Consider the following 16,681-nt stretch of genomic DNA (forward strand, 5'->3'; position numbering starts at 1 on the left):
TCGATTGGGTTGCTCGGATAGGAGATCAAACACGAATGTTTTTGGTCTTTGCGCACTGACGATGGCGCTGGGGCGACTTGGCCAGGCCTTGTTAGGTCCCAGTCAGATGGCAGTCAAGAGCGGCACAAGGCTAGGCCCGCCCAGGCCAGGGCGCCACAACGTCCCAAAATGGCCTGTGTCACAGGACTTCTCAGTGCTGTCTGTGGCTGACGTTTACGGGTGCAGAGTGCTATCCGCTCCTGCGTTGGCAACGTTAAGCACTGCGGGGTGGCCGCTGCAAAGAGATTAGCGCCTTCCAACTGGACGGGGACACAGCCCCTCCGTCGCTTCCGTGTGAACAGGACGAGCGGGAGGCAAGAGGCGCGTCCACCGAAGGACACTGTGAGACTGTCCTGCTTTGCGCTGGACTGGCCATTGCGTTCGCCGGTCGCTGCTTCCATAGAAACGTGGAATCCCGAACACATTCGCATTCGGAGACAGCAGGAGCATCCGACCGTGCCGCTTGCTCTTTCTGCCCAACTTGTCTTCCTCGCTTTCCCTCCCTATGTCTTAATCCCCAGACTTCTCCTGAATTTGTTTTGACATCACTCGTCATCACCACAAACATCGCCATCCTCGCCTCTGCCAACGCCTGTCGTCACCGTCTGCGCCATCCTGCGACCGAATCGTGGTGCCTACATACTGCTGCGTCATACACAGCATCTGCATACTGCCACTTCTGTCCAGCTGCCAGTCCTACGCGCGGCAGGCATCATAGCCACAGGTTCCCTCTTCTTAGGCCTCGTTTCATCGACTCTTTTGTGTCCTCGGTCCCCTTCCATTTCAATTGTCGTCTGAGTTCCCCCAGGCTTCGTTCATTATCCTCGCCCGCCAACGTGCCTTTCCGTTAGCTTTAACACCCATAGCGTTCGATATTGCATCCCTAGCCTCCGCTGTCGTTCCCCACCACGCATCAAAGATCTCTCCGTTGCCCACCCTCTTCTCTTTTGAGTCTGTCTCACTCCGCGTGGCGGCCTCCTTTGTCAATCTGCCTGCACTCCGATTGCCCACAGACGTTCCTGGTTCCGCCTGACCGTTGTCGAACCGACTCCAAGTCGCCTCTTCCACCAGCCACACATCGTACGTCTGCTTCCCACTCGTATCGAAAAAGCAGCTCCCCGACTGTCGTTTTCTTTCGCCCTCCTCTTCTTTCGTTTGCTTTCTTCATATATTTCACGACTTCAGTGCGGTCTCAGTCGCTTCTCTTCCATCGCTGACACGCATTCCATTTAGGCATCCACACCTGCCTCAATCCCACCAATCCGTTCCACTGCCAACCACCCCAATAGCTTGGCTCGTCAACGGTCCTAGCCTGCAATAGGCCGTGCCACGCGCAAATATTCCCCATATTCCACAGACCTTCCTTGTCGTTCTTTCGAACCTTGCTTGTCCTTCCTCCTCCTCGTCTTGAACCCCTTCTTTCCCTCCACAAACGTCACCGCGAACGACGCAAATTCCATCCAGTAGCAAATCGCAAACCACAAAAGCAACCGCAGCCATGGGTATCAACAACCCCCTCCCGTCGTCGATGGCCTGTAAGTTAAGCTCCCGTGCTCAGCAGACATTACCCCTCTCTCTCTCTCTCTCCCCCAACCCGTCGCAATTTCATGACCGTCTCTGACATCACAACCTGCAGCGGAGTGCAAGAAGTGCGGAAAGATTCTGGCTTCGTTTATTGATCCTCGCCAGGCCTTTGGCCCCGAAAAAGTCATCCCTCCCTCGGTTCTGGCCGGCGCAAAGGTACGTTTGGACCCCATCCGGGCATTCTCTCGCCTTCACATGCACATTTTCTGTTGTCTAACGGGTCGCCTCGTGTCCTCAGGGTCTTGCGATCATCACCGTCTTCAAGGCCGGCTTCCTCGGCTCCGCGCGGTTTGGCAGCGGTCTCGTTATTTCGCGACTACCCGACGGCAGCTGGAGCGCTCCCAGTGCCATTGCGACAGGCGGTGCAGGCTTCGGTGGCCAGATTGGCTTCGAGTTAACAGACTTTGTTTTCATTCTCAACGACGCAAAAGCCGTCAAGACCTTCTCGCAGGCTGGCTCGCTCACCCTTGGTGGCAACGTATCGCTTGCCGCCGGCCCCGTTGGTCGCAATGCCGAGGCTGCTGGCGCCGCCAGTTTGAAGAGTGTCGCCGCGGTCTTCAGTTACTCCAAGACCAAGGGTCTGTTCGCCGGTGTGTCGCTCGAGGGTTCTGCCATCATTGAGCGCAAGGAGGCCAACGCCCGTCTCTACGGCCGCCCGGTCAGCGCCAGCGAGCTCCTGTCTGGCTCTGAGCCTGTTCCTCACCAAGCCGCTCCCCTGCTCAACATTCTAAACTCACGTGCCTTCAACAATGGCGGCCGCAGTGGCGACGACATCTACAATGATATCCCCGTCTACGATGACCAGTACGACAACGGCGGCGGATACGGCAACAACAACCGCCGGGGCTACGGTGATGGCCCTGTTCGCGACAGCGGCTACGGCAGCCCATCTTGGGACCGTGGTGGCGACCGCGATCGGGACCGGTACGACCGCGACCGTGATGATGGCTACGGCCGTAACGGCGGTGGTGGCGGCGGCTACGGTGCACCCCGGCGCTCGGCAACGACCAACTCGTGGCGCGACGACGTATATGACGACCCGGGCTCGCGCGGCTTCAACAACAACTCGCGCTCCAACACGTACAACGACAGCAAGCCAGATTCGCGATCGGGCCCCGGCCGGCCTGCAGCGCCCAAGCCCAACTTTGCCAGCAAGCAGAACCTACTTAAGAAGAACGAGGCTGTGGCCCTGTTCACGTTCGAGGCAGACCAGCCGGGCGACCTGGCATTCAAGAAGGGCGATGTTATCACGGTGCTGAAGAAGACGGAGAGCGACAACGACTGGTGGTATGTATTAGCAGCTTTTTTTTTTTTTTTTTTTTCGTTCGAAGCCGCTACCAAACGGTGCAACAGGGGCTAACTCTGAACAGGACAGGAATGATTGGCACAAGACACGGCATCTTCCCCAGCAACTATGTTAAAATGAAGGAGTAAATCCGAGCTCAGATTCTGACACCGAAGACTATATCGCTCAGCAGCGCGGCGATTTACAAACGACACGAGAAAAGCGCAGACAAAAGTGCTTGATGTGCTGCTTACGACTGCGAGTTGTTGACATTCTGATGGGAAACGGCTTTGAGACCCAATTGTTGGGTCTTTGATTTTGCCCTTTGACGTCTTTCATGTTTTACTTTTGGTTTTTGGTTTTCCCATTCCGCCTATTGTATTTCTTTTACGGTTGTTGAGATTTTTTTTTATTTTGAATCTGCTGTTCTTACTCTTAAGAGTTTAACCTGGACTGCTTTTGTCTCGTTTAGTTAAACTTTCATCGGTACTCATTTTTATGATCTCATTTTACCTTTCCATGTTGCCTTTTTTGCCTCTTCGAGCCTCTTGGATGTCATGACGTGTCGTTTGTGACGGCTTTTTTTTGATATTACCTTTATTCTTCCCCAAAGATCCTTTACAGCTTTATCAATCTCAGCCTCCAAGACACTTCTCTGCATATAAGCGTTCTACGATCTGCTCACATTAAGAATCCCTCATCCTACGGACGGTTTCCGCCAACGTAGTTGGCGCTTGGATCGTTGTCCGCTTTGACCAACGTCTGCTCAACAACGGCACCCGGTGGCGCATACCCGCCCAAGTTTGTCACAGCCGCCGCCACATTGCGCCAAAACTGGCAGGGCGTCTTCTCATTCTGCGTGTCGTTGATTGTGCTGAACCGAAAGTCGCCCATATTGAGCACGCCCATGATCTGCTCGCCACTCGAATTGCTCACCGGGTGGTCCCATTGGATCGTGCTTGGGAAGTTATCGACGACGCGATGCGCGTTGGGATTGCCCGCCGTTACGAACGACGCGAAGTAGCTCTGCAACGCTGTGCTGAGACCAAACAACAAAATGCCTGCGGCCGGCATCAGCAGATCCAGGATGTCCTTGAGTACATCGCTGGACAGATTGACACCCGCGCGCGCGTTGAAAAACATGGGCAGGAGGTCTGTGCCGTGCCAGCCGGGCGTGACCGAGTACTGCATATTCCAGACCTTGTTGTCGCCGACGCCCTCGTTGAGGTGGCGCACGTTGCAGGTGAAGCAGCTGTCGCGCAAAAACGCTTCATAGCGGGCGGACTCGCTGCTATAGACGGGCGTACCGGTGGTGTTGTCCACGGGTGGATAAAACTCGAGAATCTTCTCCACGACGTTTGAGTGCGTGTAGTTGGGAAAGGTACCGCGGAGAAAGTCGGCAAAGAGCGCGTCCGTGGAGTCACGTCCGGTCACAAACAGCGTCGCTTCTTCGGCACAGTGCGACAGCAAGAACGCCTCGACACCCTTGGCATAGTTGCCCGACGTCAACTCCAGCACGGGCAGCTGCCGGATGAAAGAGCCGTCCGTGGTTGGTCCCACAGCAAAGGACCCGGCTGGTACGGTGTCCATGAGAGCCTTGTTGGCCTTTTGGAGTGCGTCCGGATGCGCGCTTCGCAGACACTGGATGGTCTCCGTTTCACCGCTCGTACTGCTGGCGTTCCCTCGCTGAGCACATCCTGCCAGCTTCGCAAACGCTTGAAATGTCGCCTCGACCGTCCCTGCGCGGTCGTACATCCACTGGTACGCCGGCGACTGGAGGATGGCGCGCTTGAACAGCGGATCCAGAGTGCCGCCCCCGGCCACGAGATGGTGCATCAGCGAGCCGGCACCGGCCGACTCGCCCATGGCTATGACCTGCGTGGGATCACCGCCGAGCAAGGAAATGTGGTCGTGCACCCACTGAAACGCCGCCCGCTGGTCCCACAGACCTGCATTGGGGAGGGCCTCTCGCTCCATGGTGGTACCGGCGAGAAAACCGTACGCCCCGAGGCGGTAGTTCATGGCGACAAAAATGATCTCGCCGCCGGACTGGTTGATGAGGCCGGATCCGTCATAGAACGGAAAGCCAGGAAGGGCACTGTCCTTGCTTCCGAAAACATAGGCACCACCATACAGCCAAACGACGACGGGGAGCTTGGACGTGGATGGCGACCTCAGGGCCTTCCCCGGCACAGACACATCAAGAAAGAGGCAGTCTTCGTTGCCAGAGTTAAACAAGGGGACCGGAATGCCAGAAACGCTTAAAACCAAGGACTGATGTAAGTCGATATGGGCAGACACATGGACGCACAGAGTGGAAAAAAACGACTCGGCTACAGGTGCCGCCTCACTTACAACTGGTCGATTGCGGTCCCCAGGGGAAACTTGTTCCCAGGGCCGAGTACATTCAAGTTCTTGACAGCAGTTTGAACGCATGCGTGGCCTAAGCTTCCATCCTGAAGTGTGCTGTTCTTCAGCGGTGGCGCCGGCTTTGCCCAGCGCAGATCACCGACCGGCGGCGCGGCATATCGGATATTGGAAAAGATGTATCTGAGGAATGGCAGTGTGAGAACCAGAGACAAGAGTCATTCAGTGATGTGGCTCCTCCGTCACCAGGAAGGAGGATATCTCTCACAAGTCTTCGTCAGCGTTGTAACTGGATGCCCTGTACGATGCGTACGGAAGCTTCAGAATGGGCAACGGTGGCGAGTTGGCCTCACTAGCCCGAGGCCTCGACATGCCAAGGCCGACGAGCGAGAAGAACACGACAAAATGGGTGAGATGGGTCTGCATTTCGGCGATGTCAGGAAATATGAGAGGCAGGATCTCCAGAAATGGCTATTGAATTTGATGCTGTAAGAAGACCGAGAGCATCGCCAGATGGGGTCGATCCCGACCGTCTGGCTATATATCACTCTTCTGCGATCGAAGTTGGCACACAAGATACAACATTTCAGCCGCTCGTGGCCATCCAGAAGCTCGCAGAGACACGCAAGGAGACCAGGTTCTGTTTGCCCCCGCCCATAGGACGGCTCTACAAAAATGACATTTGTACACGAGCGCGGTACAGAGAAACAATCTCTGTCCACATATCTGGCGACAAGTTTCCGACTAAATTAAGAAGACTGTGAACACGAGACGCGACCCGTGGAGAAAAGAAACGATGAAGAAATGAGTCGAGCCAAGAAACGCTCCAGTGCCTCGCACGAGGACATGTGCATCCTTCCTCGGTGGATGTCAGCTGGGCCGAAGCAAGACACACAAACACAAAACACGGGCCTAAGACACCATGGCCACAACGCCACACGGTCCAAGGCAGTGGGAGAGAAAAGAGGAAGGGGAGCAAACAACCACAACGCAAAGAGTAGGGGAAGCACGGGCAAAGAGATACGTTGTCGTCTATTCGGTGTATTCGGCCCTAATCTGTGTGCGATGGCGCTGAGCACGAGGCCGGATGTCGACAAATCAGGAGCCTTACACACCTATTGCCGTCATATTGCAGTGCTTTACCGCCGCACGGCAAGAAACCTGCTGTCTACCCAATCACGACGCGATATGCGACCTTTCGGTGCGTCGATATTACGATTCTACGATTCTACGATTCTTCTAAAACTGGAGAGCCGGTCGGTCGGGCGCTTGTTGTGTACTCCAATTTGGAATACGCATCAAAAGCGAAGACGCAAAAGGGCAAATGGACGACGGAGACGACCTTTGGACTTGGTGATGTGCACAAGTGGCAACGCCGAGTGTCCGTAAAAGGCGTCCACAAGATACAACCACATCGGTCAAGCCTGGCAGTCCGCCCGTGGCAAGATCTACAACAAAATATGATGCCTTTGATATCCGTCGATGCTGTTCTTCGGCTGCATCCGTCCTCTCGTCAACTCGAAACAAGCGACGTCAGCCTCGTTGTACTCGCGGCCACCAGCGAAAGGTAGAAACGAAAAGAAAAGAATGGAAAACAAGTCATAATGATATCAACATCCGGGACGTTTGTTATGCGAACAGAGCAATTTCATCTCGGGCAATTTCTGTTGGTCTTGACGTCACACGAGAGACAGCAAGGCCATGGGTGTGCCGTCTTACACGATCTTTGTTAAGATGATAGATGGTGCATTGCTGGAAGATCTCTTGTCGTTCTCGGCCCGCCTCGTTCTCGCATGTCGTCTACTGCTTCCTCATCCATTGGCAGTGCACGAAAGACGGAAGGACTGCACGAATACCCGTCGCGGGCTCGACATTTCCTGGTGCCAGCGTTGCAGGCGGCAGGGGGAAGACGCCAAAAGCGGCTGCCCACCCTCCGTCGATCTGTGTGAAACACAACGCATCAACCGCATCCATGGCCACTCTGGGAAAGGACATGTCCAAGCTGGGAAAAGTGGACAAGGCTTGATTCGTATAATGCCTTTGAAGAGCTGCTATTGTAGGTTTTCTTTTTTTTTTCGCCGACATTATTTTGAATTTTTTTTGTCTTTTTCTTTTCTTTTTCTTTCTTTTTCTTTCTTTTTTTTACCCTGCGTCATTCACTGCCCTTTTTGCCAACCCCAGCAAACCTTCGAGCCGAGTTTCCGTCACTGCAACCTCCGTTCTCCGCGTGACGTCGTTTTTGTCGGGCTTACTCGCTCGCCAGGATCGTTTCGCATCGCTACATATTAAATTTAATCTATTTTCCCCAGCTAGTCGAGCGGCCACTGCCCTTCTCCGTCGATCTCATCAACATGCCAAGCACCTCGTCTCCGCGTCTACACCTAACCACCCCCCACCCCCGGCTCTCTCTCCACAGACTTGGCCTTCCGTCTTTGCCGTGGCTCGCTCCGTTTCTTTGGTGTGCGTATATTGCTTCGATATTGCGATGCCCTCCGAGGCGGAGTCCACCCAGGGTATGGATCCTCAAAAGACGAAAGTGTTGTGCAGCAAGGGCAAAAGCCAAGCCGTCCCTAACCCGGATGAGCATGTTTTCGACGATTGCATTTGAGGCGTTTTTAATATGATGTCGCGGCTTCGGCACGGCGCACGCAACCACTTCATATGCCATGAATCCCGAGAAGGCAGAGCGAAAAGGGTGGTGTTCTTGAACGTGATGGTGGAGCGTTCACGCCAGGACGAAAAGTATAAAGGCCGACTTGATGACCTCGATTCCTTGGCAATGCGAACCAACAGGCAGAAGCAGCATTCGCCAGACTCGAGTCTTCAACCTTGACCCGAATTCTCCAAATAATTCTTTGCTCTTTGTCAACAACTCCCACCCACAAAGCAACAAAATGCGCTTCTTTGCTCCCGTTCTACTCGCCGCTACGGTCGCCGATGCCCACTGTATGCTCTCTCCCCTCCCCACCGGACATGGCTGTCCTTCTTTCCCCTTGCTGACCATTGCTGCGTAGATACCTTCTCGGCCCTGATCGAGGGCGGCCAGTCCTCGGGCGACTGGGTGGCCGTCCGCAAGACAGTCAACTGGCAGAACAACGGCCCTGTCACAGACGTGACGTCCAACGACATCCGCTGCTACGAGCTCAGCCCGGGAACGGGGGCGGCTGAGACGATCAACGTCACGGCGGGCGGCACCATTGCCTTCCAGGCCAACCCCGACATCTACCACCCGGGCCCGCTGGCGTTCTACATGGCCAAGGCGCCCAGTGGACAGACGGCGGCGTCGTTTGACGGTGCGGGTGCGGTGTGGTTCAAGATTTACGAGGAGCAGCCCAGCTTTGGCGGGCAGACGCTGACGTGGTCGAGCAACGGGCTCAAGACGCCGTCGGTGACGATTCCCAAGTGTCTGCCGGACGGCGACTACCTGCTGCGCATCGAGCACATTGGCCTGCACGTGGCGCAGAGCGCGGGTGGCGCGCAGTTTTACATCTCGTGCGGGCAGATTTCGGTGTCGGGCGGCGGCAGCGGATCGCCAAAGGACCTGGTGGCGTTCCCGGGCGCGTACAAGGCGACGGACCCTGGCATCCTGATCAACATCAACTACCCGGTGCCGACATCGTACACGAACCCCGGCCCGGCGGTGTTCACTTGTTAAAGCGGTATGTGAAGCAGCGCGGTATCATCTCAATCTCTTGTATCTTGTATTCCTTTCCCTTTTGCCATCCATATGATGGATCTTTGTGCCAGCGCCTTCTGGGTCGCCGTTTTTGGCTGCATAGCTTGTCTCTTTGGAATACACTTCTAGACCATTCTCTCCCTTACATGCAGAATGAGTTTGTCCGCTGTGTGCAGATTTCTGTAAAGCGAGTATGGAACTCAATGGCGTATCGTGCAACGAGACGCGCTTCGGCCTCGTCGTGGTCGTCGGCGCCCAGTGCTTTCGTCATGCTCAGGCACTCCTTGAGCATGCCGTCCTTGAGATTGGCCAGCTCTTGGAAGAGGTCCATGCCTGCCAGGAGAGCGACTTCCGGCTCGACAAAGGGCGCTGCCGTCTGCACTTCCGTGTCGGTCGTGGCGCCTCTGCGACCATGCGCGCTGGCTGACCGCGTGTCCTGGCTCGGTGTCCGCGACAGGTGTCTCGTGACAGACTGTGGCAGTTCTCGTCGCGGCGGCGGCTCGTCCACGTCGTTCGAGGCCATCAATTGTGGCGTCCGACTGAGAGATCGGCTTGCAGGGACGTTGACGGGCGGCGGCTGTCGAGCGTCCTGCATAGGTACATCCGCAGCCGACGACTCGCGACGTAGGAGACTCGGCGAACATGTGGTCTGTGACGCAACAGACGTCTGGCGACGCTTCATTCTGCTAGCATTGGCGAGGTCCGGCGGTGCGTCGGAGTAGGTCCGCTTGAGGGAGTTCTCCAGAGGACCAGTGGAGCGTCTTTCGGCTGGCATGGCTGCCAACGCCGTCGACGCAGACCGCACAGCCGGTTGAAGGGACGTCGATGTGCGGGCGACGAGGCTGCTAGAGCGTGCAAGACCCGACGCAGTTCTCTTTGGAGAACTCCGCTCCTGTGAGCCTTGTGAGCTGGCCTGCATTGACACGACAGAGGACGTTCTGCTCAGCGTCGCGCGGCCGTCACGAGTTGGCAAGGAGGTGCATCGAAGGCCGATGCGCATAAACTCGTGGGACGCGGCCTTGAGATCGCCGACACTGAGGAAGCACAGCTTGAGGAGAGATCTCTTCTTCTGCGACGTATCTTGTGTTAGATGGGAAGAGTGCTTGTCGACTGTGTCTATATGTCTGTTCTCACCCTTTGTGATACACTTTGAGAGGCATCTTGCGAGCCAATCTGTGTCTGTGGCTGAGACATACCACGGCCATTGCCACGTCCCATTCCAGAGCGGCCTCCATTCCCGCCTTCGCTCACGGTCGGATCGTCCCCCTCAGAAACGAGCAGCGTGGCCCGTGTTGGCGGCACGATGCGGACTTCGCTGTTGCCGGGGTTGAGTTTTGAGGTGTCGATTTCTGTCTTTGCTTGTCAGCTGTGCCTCCCTGACGAGACGGCGAGTGTGACCTACTATCACAGTCGAACCGTCGACAATGCAGATGCGGTACGACGGCTTTGCCTCCGCTTCAGGCCCTGCGCGCTGTCGATTGGAAGATGGTGCAGACGGAAAGGAAGAAAAGGAAGACAACGACGAAGACATTTGACTGTTGGAAATGCTCTCCACGTGCAGTGTCACTGGCGCGGCGGCTGTCCGTATGGCCGTCCTTTGCTCAGTGATGGCCTCTTGGAGGACCCACTGGGCGATGAACTGCCGTGCCATGATGCTGATGGTCGGCGAGGAGGCTTGCAAGTTGAGTACGAAGACGATAGAATCAGAAATTGGTTCGGACAAGAAAAGGGGCAGATTCTGGTGTAGCTGTTGTTCCTTCTTGATATGGAACGGGGGATGCTCGACAGTGCTTCGTGGAAGGTGCGATCAAATCGCAGCATTGCATTCGTAAACGGAAAGAGCTCGTAAACATAAACAAGAGGATATCATGATACAAACTGTATCTCATAACAAATACAGGACTGCTCGATGAGACATGTATCATGTCCATGCAAGTCAATGCGATGGTCAGCCCTAAATGAGCTGTTCATACAGTTTATGATTTGTCTGCATTGTATACGACACTCTCTGTACTCTGAGCATTCAGCATAGACATAGCACTGAATATGCATGTATGCTATTGTATGTTATTATATGACGTGCACCAACAGTCAACATGTCAACTTCAGGCTCATCTTCTCATGGAAATGTATTCGTAGTCGTGGACGTTGTTAGTCGTCTTGGATGTCGTCGTGTTATTCAGTCCCTGCTCCACGTTAAAGCCACAATTGGTGTGGCGCTAATAGCGACATGTGATTGGCCAACGCCGGGCCCCGCACGGACCACGCTTTGCCTCGAAAAAATAGCAGCCCTTTCTCACATTCGCGAATTCTAGCGTCGCCTTGTGGCTGCTGCAGCTGCGCGTCTCCAGCATCCCTTTAACACGCATCCATCTCCAAGCGCAAACGACAGGGCCCATCGCTTCGCGCAACGACGACAAGCACCGGCATCGCGCATGCAGCACGGCCACCACGCACGGCTGCTCTGTTTTCGATAACAATACGAGTCGACGCGACGATCGCGTCGTCGCCGCCAGAACGCGAAATCGTCGTTTTGAGATCCTCCAGATTTGTCGAGACCGACGAGGCGTTGCTTGGAGCCTCGGTTGCAGAAACGTCCACACGGGGCGTTTGCGGCGTCCGACGGAGAGAGCACGACGGACGGGGCCGGCTACGCGCAGAGACGCGGCCACGCTACATGATACCAAAGGCCAGATATCACAGCAAGACAACAAACATCACGACATCACGACATTGACACAACGACAACTTGATCCGATCGAATCGAATCCGAGCTCCATTTCGTCGACCTTCCTCCTCCTCCTCCGTCTCCTCCTCACTCCTACTTCACATCCCCCCTTCCCCCTCCGGTGGCCACGATGGCGCCGCAGCCGGGGCACACAATCGACCAGACGCCCGAGTACGTCGAGTTCATTGGCAAGCTGCGCGAGTACCATGCCAAGCGCGGGACCAACTTTGAGCCGGAGCCCAAGGTGGGGCAGACGCCGGTGGACCTGCTCAAGCTGTTCAAGGTGATTGTCGAGCACGGCGGCTACGACAAGATCAGCGAGGAGAAGCTGGCGTGGCGCAACATGGTCAACGCGCTCGAGCTGTACAGCAACAACGAGGCGTCCGCCGCCTACAGCCTCAAGCTCGCCTACTACAAGAACCTGGCCGCCTACGAGATCACCACCATCCACAAGCAGGAGCCGCCGCCGCCCGAGATCCTCGAGCACATCTCGGCCAAGGGCGGCGGCCTGCTGACGCGCACGCTCGAGAACTTTGGCGGGCACCGCGCGACCATGCGGCCGTCGGCCGGCTTCGACTCGCCGATGGGCGGCACCGGCAGCAGCATGGGCGACCCCATGGGCACGCCGACACGCCAAGACCATGCGGCGGCCGGGGCCGGGCCCGACGGCACGCCGCTGAGTGGCCGCGCGTCACGCGGTCTACGGGAAGCGCCGGCACAGCGTGTCATTTTCCAGCCGGACACGGCCTCGACGCGCCAGTCACGGCACGCCTCGGGGCAGCAGGCCGGCAGCGGTGCACATGCGGCAGGGCACCACGGCCCGCCGGGGCACCATCACCTGCCAGGAACACCACAGGGAGCGGCGGCGGCGTCGTTTGGTGGCGGCATGCACCCAAGCCAGAACCACCACGGCCTGCCGCCACATCAACAGCAGCAGCAGCAGCAATTGCTTCACCGCAACGCGTCCATGGTGTACAACCCGCCCAACTCGGACATCTTCTCGTCGGCCGTGCAGGCTTATGAGCCCCGCGGGCCGGTGCCGATTGTGCTGCAGCTCGCCGAGGCGCCGGCCAACGCGCCGGCCAAGTTTTTGCAGCAGAACCGGCTGCAGCGGCTGCAGGCGTCGGGCGTGTCGCTCAGCCGCTTTGCGGCGCGCCCGCCGGTGCCGCCCGGCAGCGAAGGACCTAACATTTACGTGCGGTGCCTGGGCGCGCTGCGGTCGGGCCTGCAGGCGGAGGAGGCGTTTGCGCTGAGCCACCTGGTCAAGATCTCGTACGAGCGGGGCGACAAGTACAAGTTCGAGTCGTTTCCCGGCCTCGCCGAGGGCCTCGTGGAGAAGGCGCTGCAGGTGGGCAGCCTGTTCTACCACGACGTCGCGTGGACGGTGTCGTACGACGCGGACGGCGGCGGCGGCGGCGGCGACGACGCGGACGACGTGGGCGAGCTGGACGGCGTCCACGGCACGCCGGACATTCTGGAGCGCATTGCGCAGCTGCGGCCGCGCGCGCGCATCGACTGCATCCAGACGGAGGCGTTTGCCGACCAGATGGTGCTGATCACCGAGGCGGCGCTGACGGTGCGCAACATGGTGACGCTGCCGGAGAACGCGTACTTTGTGGCCGACTTTGCGCCGTGCCGCGACTTTCTGTGCATCGCGCTGAACCTGCCCGACCGCGACGCCGTGGTCGAGCTCAAGCACTGCGCGCTCGACATTGCCGAGCAGCTGACGCCGTTCCTGGTGCTCGGCGACGACGACCCGCTGTACCGGACGCTGCTGCGGCAGCTGGCGTCGCCGGACCGCGGCATGGTGCTGACGGCGCTGCGCGCGATTGGGCGCATCTCGATGAACCTGGCCGAGACGAACCGCCTCGGCGGCGTGCCGCCGAGCGTGCTGCAGCGCGTGACGCAGTGGCTGCTGCTCAACGACGACGAGCTCATGGACGCCTGCCTCGACTTTTTGTACCAGTACACGGCCGTCGCGGCCAACGTCGAGCGCCTGCTGCGCGCCGTGCGCGCCGAGGGCCTGGTCAGCCACCTCGTGCGGCTGCTGTCGCACGGCGCCAAGCGCAGCGTCAAGGAGCTGGTGCTGCAGCCCGAGCGCAGGCTGCCGGCCGCCGACGAGGTGCTGGCGCTGCCGCCGGACCTGCTGACGCGCCTCGTGGCCACGGACGAGCCCGAGCGCTGCTACACGTGGCTGCGCTGCTTCTTCGAGGAGGACCCGGACTCGTCCATTACGCAGATTGCCATCTGGCAGGCGTACCAGTCGTCGTTTCTGCAGCCCGTGCAGCAGTCCGGGCGCACGATGCTGGGCGCCGCCGAGTTCATCCGCAACGTGACGCACGTCTATCACGCGGCCGGCGCGCAGATCCAAAAGGAGCAGACGCCGCAGGGCGAGGTGCAAAAGTTTATTATCAAGGGCATTCGCCCGCGCCGGCGGCCCATCAGCCCCGAAGGCCAAGAGTTTTTCCGCTGCCAGTGGCGCACACCGGCCGCGTCAAAGGCTGCCACCGCGACCGCCGCCGCGCCCCTCGCCTCGCCGTCGTGCGGCATCTTCTTTGGCGCCGCCGACAAGCTGTACGCGCACATCCTCCACGACCACGTGGGCGAGACACCGGGCGCCGACGGCAAGGTGGCCAATGTGAAGGACTGCGATGTGCGCTGCCTGTGGGCGGGCTGCCGCAAGTACCCCAAGGGCACCAAGATGCCGCTGGCGGACTTTATGAAGCACATCAAGACACACGCCGTCCAATCGGAGCAGGACATCCGGCAAAATCAGAAGCAGGTGCAGCAGCCGCAACAACAGGACGCGCCGGCCTCTGCCGAATCCGGCTCGCCCGCCGACGGCAGCAATGGTGCCGCACAGCCGTCCAACCCCCTCAAGCACCAGCGCCAGCGTAGTAGTGTGAGCAACGGCGATTTGCTGGCGACGGGCGGCGCGCCGGGCAGTGGCGGTGCCGGCGGCAGCAGCAGCAGCAGCGGTACAAACGGTGCCGCCTCGACCGGTGCCAACGGCACGCCCAATGGCACGTCACCCAACGGCGGCACCGTGGCCGGCGGCGGTGGTGGCACCGGCGCAGCGGCCACGGTGCCCAACAAGCGCCAGAAGCGGTCGTACGTCGTGCCGGCCAAGACCATCAGCGTCGCCTACGAAGAGACGGCCACCATGCGCGACGAGCGCAACCCCAACCTCCCGGCCCAGGCCGCGGGCATCCCGCTCAGTGCCGTGCTCGTCCTGCGCAACATTGCCCGCAACGCGTCCAAGGCCGAGGTCGTCCTCGACGAGCGCGGCCAAGTTGTTTTGCTGGACGACGATGACGAATGGGAGCAGCAGCAGCAGCAGCAGCAACACCACCACCAACAAGAACAACAGCACAAGAACAATGGCACGGCCGGCAAGCGCAGCAAGCCCTCGCTGCCGGGCACGCCGTCCTCGTCCTCGGGTCTGCTGCCGCCGACGTCGTCCAAGTTCACCGGCGGTGCGGCGGGCGGCGCTCGCCACGCGCACTCGCCTGCCGACGCGGCCGCTGCAGCAGCTGCGCAAGAGGCGGGTGGCTGGAACGAGCGGCTGTTCCGGCCTGTGCTGCCACGGCTGTACGAAATCATGTCCGAGAACCGCGCGCTGGCCACGTACATTGCGTCGCTCTTCCAGCTGATTGGCGAGGATGTGTGATGGTCGTGGGTGAATGTGGGCCGAGATGGACCGAACGTGTTGTTCTCAGGAGCGTAATCCGATTGTGTGCTCCTTGTTTTCTGTTTGTTTTTTCGTCTTTTTCTCGTATTTTCTATTTGTTTTTTTCAGTCTCCGTCATTTTGTCATCGTCATTTGGAACGTATGTCTACGTATTGTTGCTGCAAAACGGTGGGAAAGCGTGGGATGGGAGTTCTACGAGACATAGGCAAAGGGGAACATTGTCCTTTTTACTTTTGTTGTAACCTTTCTTTTGTTTCGTCTTTGGTCTGCAATTGTCCTCGACTTCGGGTTGCCTGTTCCCAAGGTTTTATTCTCTCCTGTCACCTTTTACTCTGATTCTACGTGTACGATTATTCCCAGTCAAAATAAAAGTCTAAGCCTAGAAAAGCGAGCACAAAGGTGTGGACGTGCATGTCATAGAACCGACGAATACACCGTTTACGGGCAGATTTGTTGACGATCGCTAAGTCAGTATCGCGACGCAGGAGTCTCCGCGGACATTCTCTGCGTCCAAATCCGACCGATCGCGTGGTAAATTCAATCGCAGCGCTGGACGACGGCGCTTGAATCAGATTGTACACAAGAATGGGGCGGCGCCATGGGAAAGGGGAGGACAAAAAAGAATCACTAAAATACCACAAAAAACATCGTGAAGAGGGGCGCTAGAAACACCGGCTTCGTCTCCTCGAGGGTGCGGGTTGGCCCGTGGAGGAGGGCGTGCGCATCGTCGCGTTGCAGTCTGGGCAATTCGCAGCTCCCGGGAGCATGGCACCTGGGACGGGAGGATGACTGGCACGGAACTGGCCACAGGTGAATGCCGCAGAGATTGCCGCGCTGTTGTGCCTTATCTCTGTTGTGGTCTTTCACGATCTTTTGCTGATATGGGGTAAACAAGATCGTGAAATGCCAGAAAGGGTCCGGCAAAGGGGGTCTTCGGCCAGGCCTAGGCCCTTGTTCGTGGCGGGTTGGTGGGTGTCAGCGGCCAAAAGGGGCAATTCGGAGAGGGGGCGTGTATCCTGTAAAAGCAGAAACGTTTAAAGCAACGGCGGCGATATCTGAAAAGTTTGTTTTTCGAAACAACAAAATCCGGGGAAACCTCCGTGGCAAAACGAGGAGCACCATTCTCGACAAACGACAAGGACAAACGACGACAAAGGACAGACGACAGACGACAGACTGGGCAACGGCATCCGACAGAAGACAGACTGTGGAGGCAGTTGGGCAACATGTTGTCTCCTCGCTGTGCGAAAGAGCCTGTGCTCATCGGCGGCGAAACGAGACGAGCTGCCAGAACAAAGTTCAAAGTCAAGA

The 16,681-nt window shown here is 57.9% G+C and overlaps 5 protein-coding genes across 5 annotated transcripts; 3 read left to right on the forward strand and 2 right to left on the reverse strand.

The window, feature by feature from the left end:
- Positions 1-1,537: 1,537 nt before the first annotated feature.
- On the forward strand, positions 1,538-3,057 carry SPBR_07161 (SH3 domain-containing protein; the record flags this gene model as incomplete). Its single annotated transcript, XM_040765415.1, has 4 exons — positions 1,538-1,574; positions 1,676-1,779; positions 1,862-2,910; positions 2,994-3,057. 4 exons carry the CDS (start codon positions 1,538-1,540, stop codon positions 3,055-3,057), a joined length of 1,254 nt encoding a protein of 417 aa, XP_040616223.1.
- Positions 3,058-3,610: 553 nt separating this feature from the next.
- On the reverse strand, positions 3,611-5,701 carry SPBR_06820 (uncharacterized protein; the record flags this gene model as incomplete). Its single annotated transcript, XM_040765076.1, has 3 exons — positions 3,611-5,168; positions 5,264-5,458; positions 5,544-5,701. 3 exons carry the CDS (start codon positions 5,699-5,701, stop codon positions 3,611-3,613), a joined length of 1,911 nt encoding a protein of 636 aa, XP_040616224.1.
- Positions 5,702-8,169: 2,468 nt separating this feature from the next.
- SPBR_07780 (uncharacterized protein) lies at positions 8,170-8,930 on the forward strand (the record flags this gene model as incomplete). Its single annotated transcript, XM_040766034.1, has 2 exons — positions 8,170-8,221; positions 8,290-8,930. 2 exons carry the CDS (start codon positions 8,170-8,172, stop codon positions 8,928-8,930), a joined length of 693 nt encoding a protein of 230 aa, XP_040616225.1.
- A 163-nt stretch (positions 8,931-9,093) lies between these two features.
- Positions 9,094-10,602, reverse strand: SPBR_07168 (uncharacterized protein; the record flags this gene model as incomplete). The annotated part of the gene is made up of 3 exons (XM_040765422.1): positions 9,094-10,031; positions 10,148-10,304; positions 10,354-10,602. 3 exons carry the CDS (start codon positions 10,600-10,602, stop codon positions 9,094-9,096), a joined length of 1,344 nt encoding a protein of 447 aa, XP_040616226.1.
- A 1,207-nt stretch (positions 10,603-11,809) lies between these two features.
- On the forward strand, positions 11,810-15,349 carry SPBR_06453 (chromatin structure-remodeling complex subunit RSC9; the record flags this gene model as incomplete). The annotated part of the gene is made up of 1 exon (XM_040764709.1): positions 11,810-15,349. The coding sequence occupies one exon, from the start codon at positions 11,810-11,812 to the stop codon at positions 15,347-15,349; it is 3,540 nt and encodes a 1,179-aa protein (XP_040616227.1).
- Between the last annotated feature and the right edge of the window lie 1,332 nt (positions 15,350-16,681).

This window comes from Sporothrix brasiliensis (genome assembly GCF_000820605.1).
Source record: "Sporothrix brasiliensis 5110 chromosome Unknown Cont20, whole genome shotgun sequence".
NCBI lineage: Eukaryota > Fungi > Ascomycota > Sordariomycetes > Ophiostomatales > Ophiostomataceae > Sporothrix > Sporothrix brasiliensis.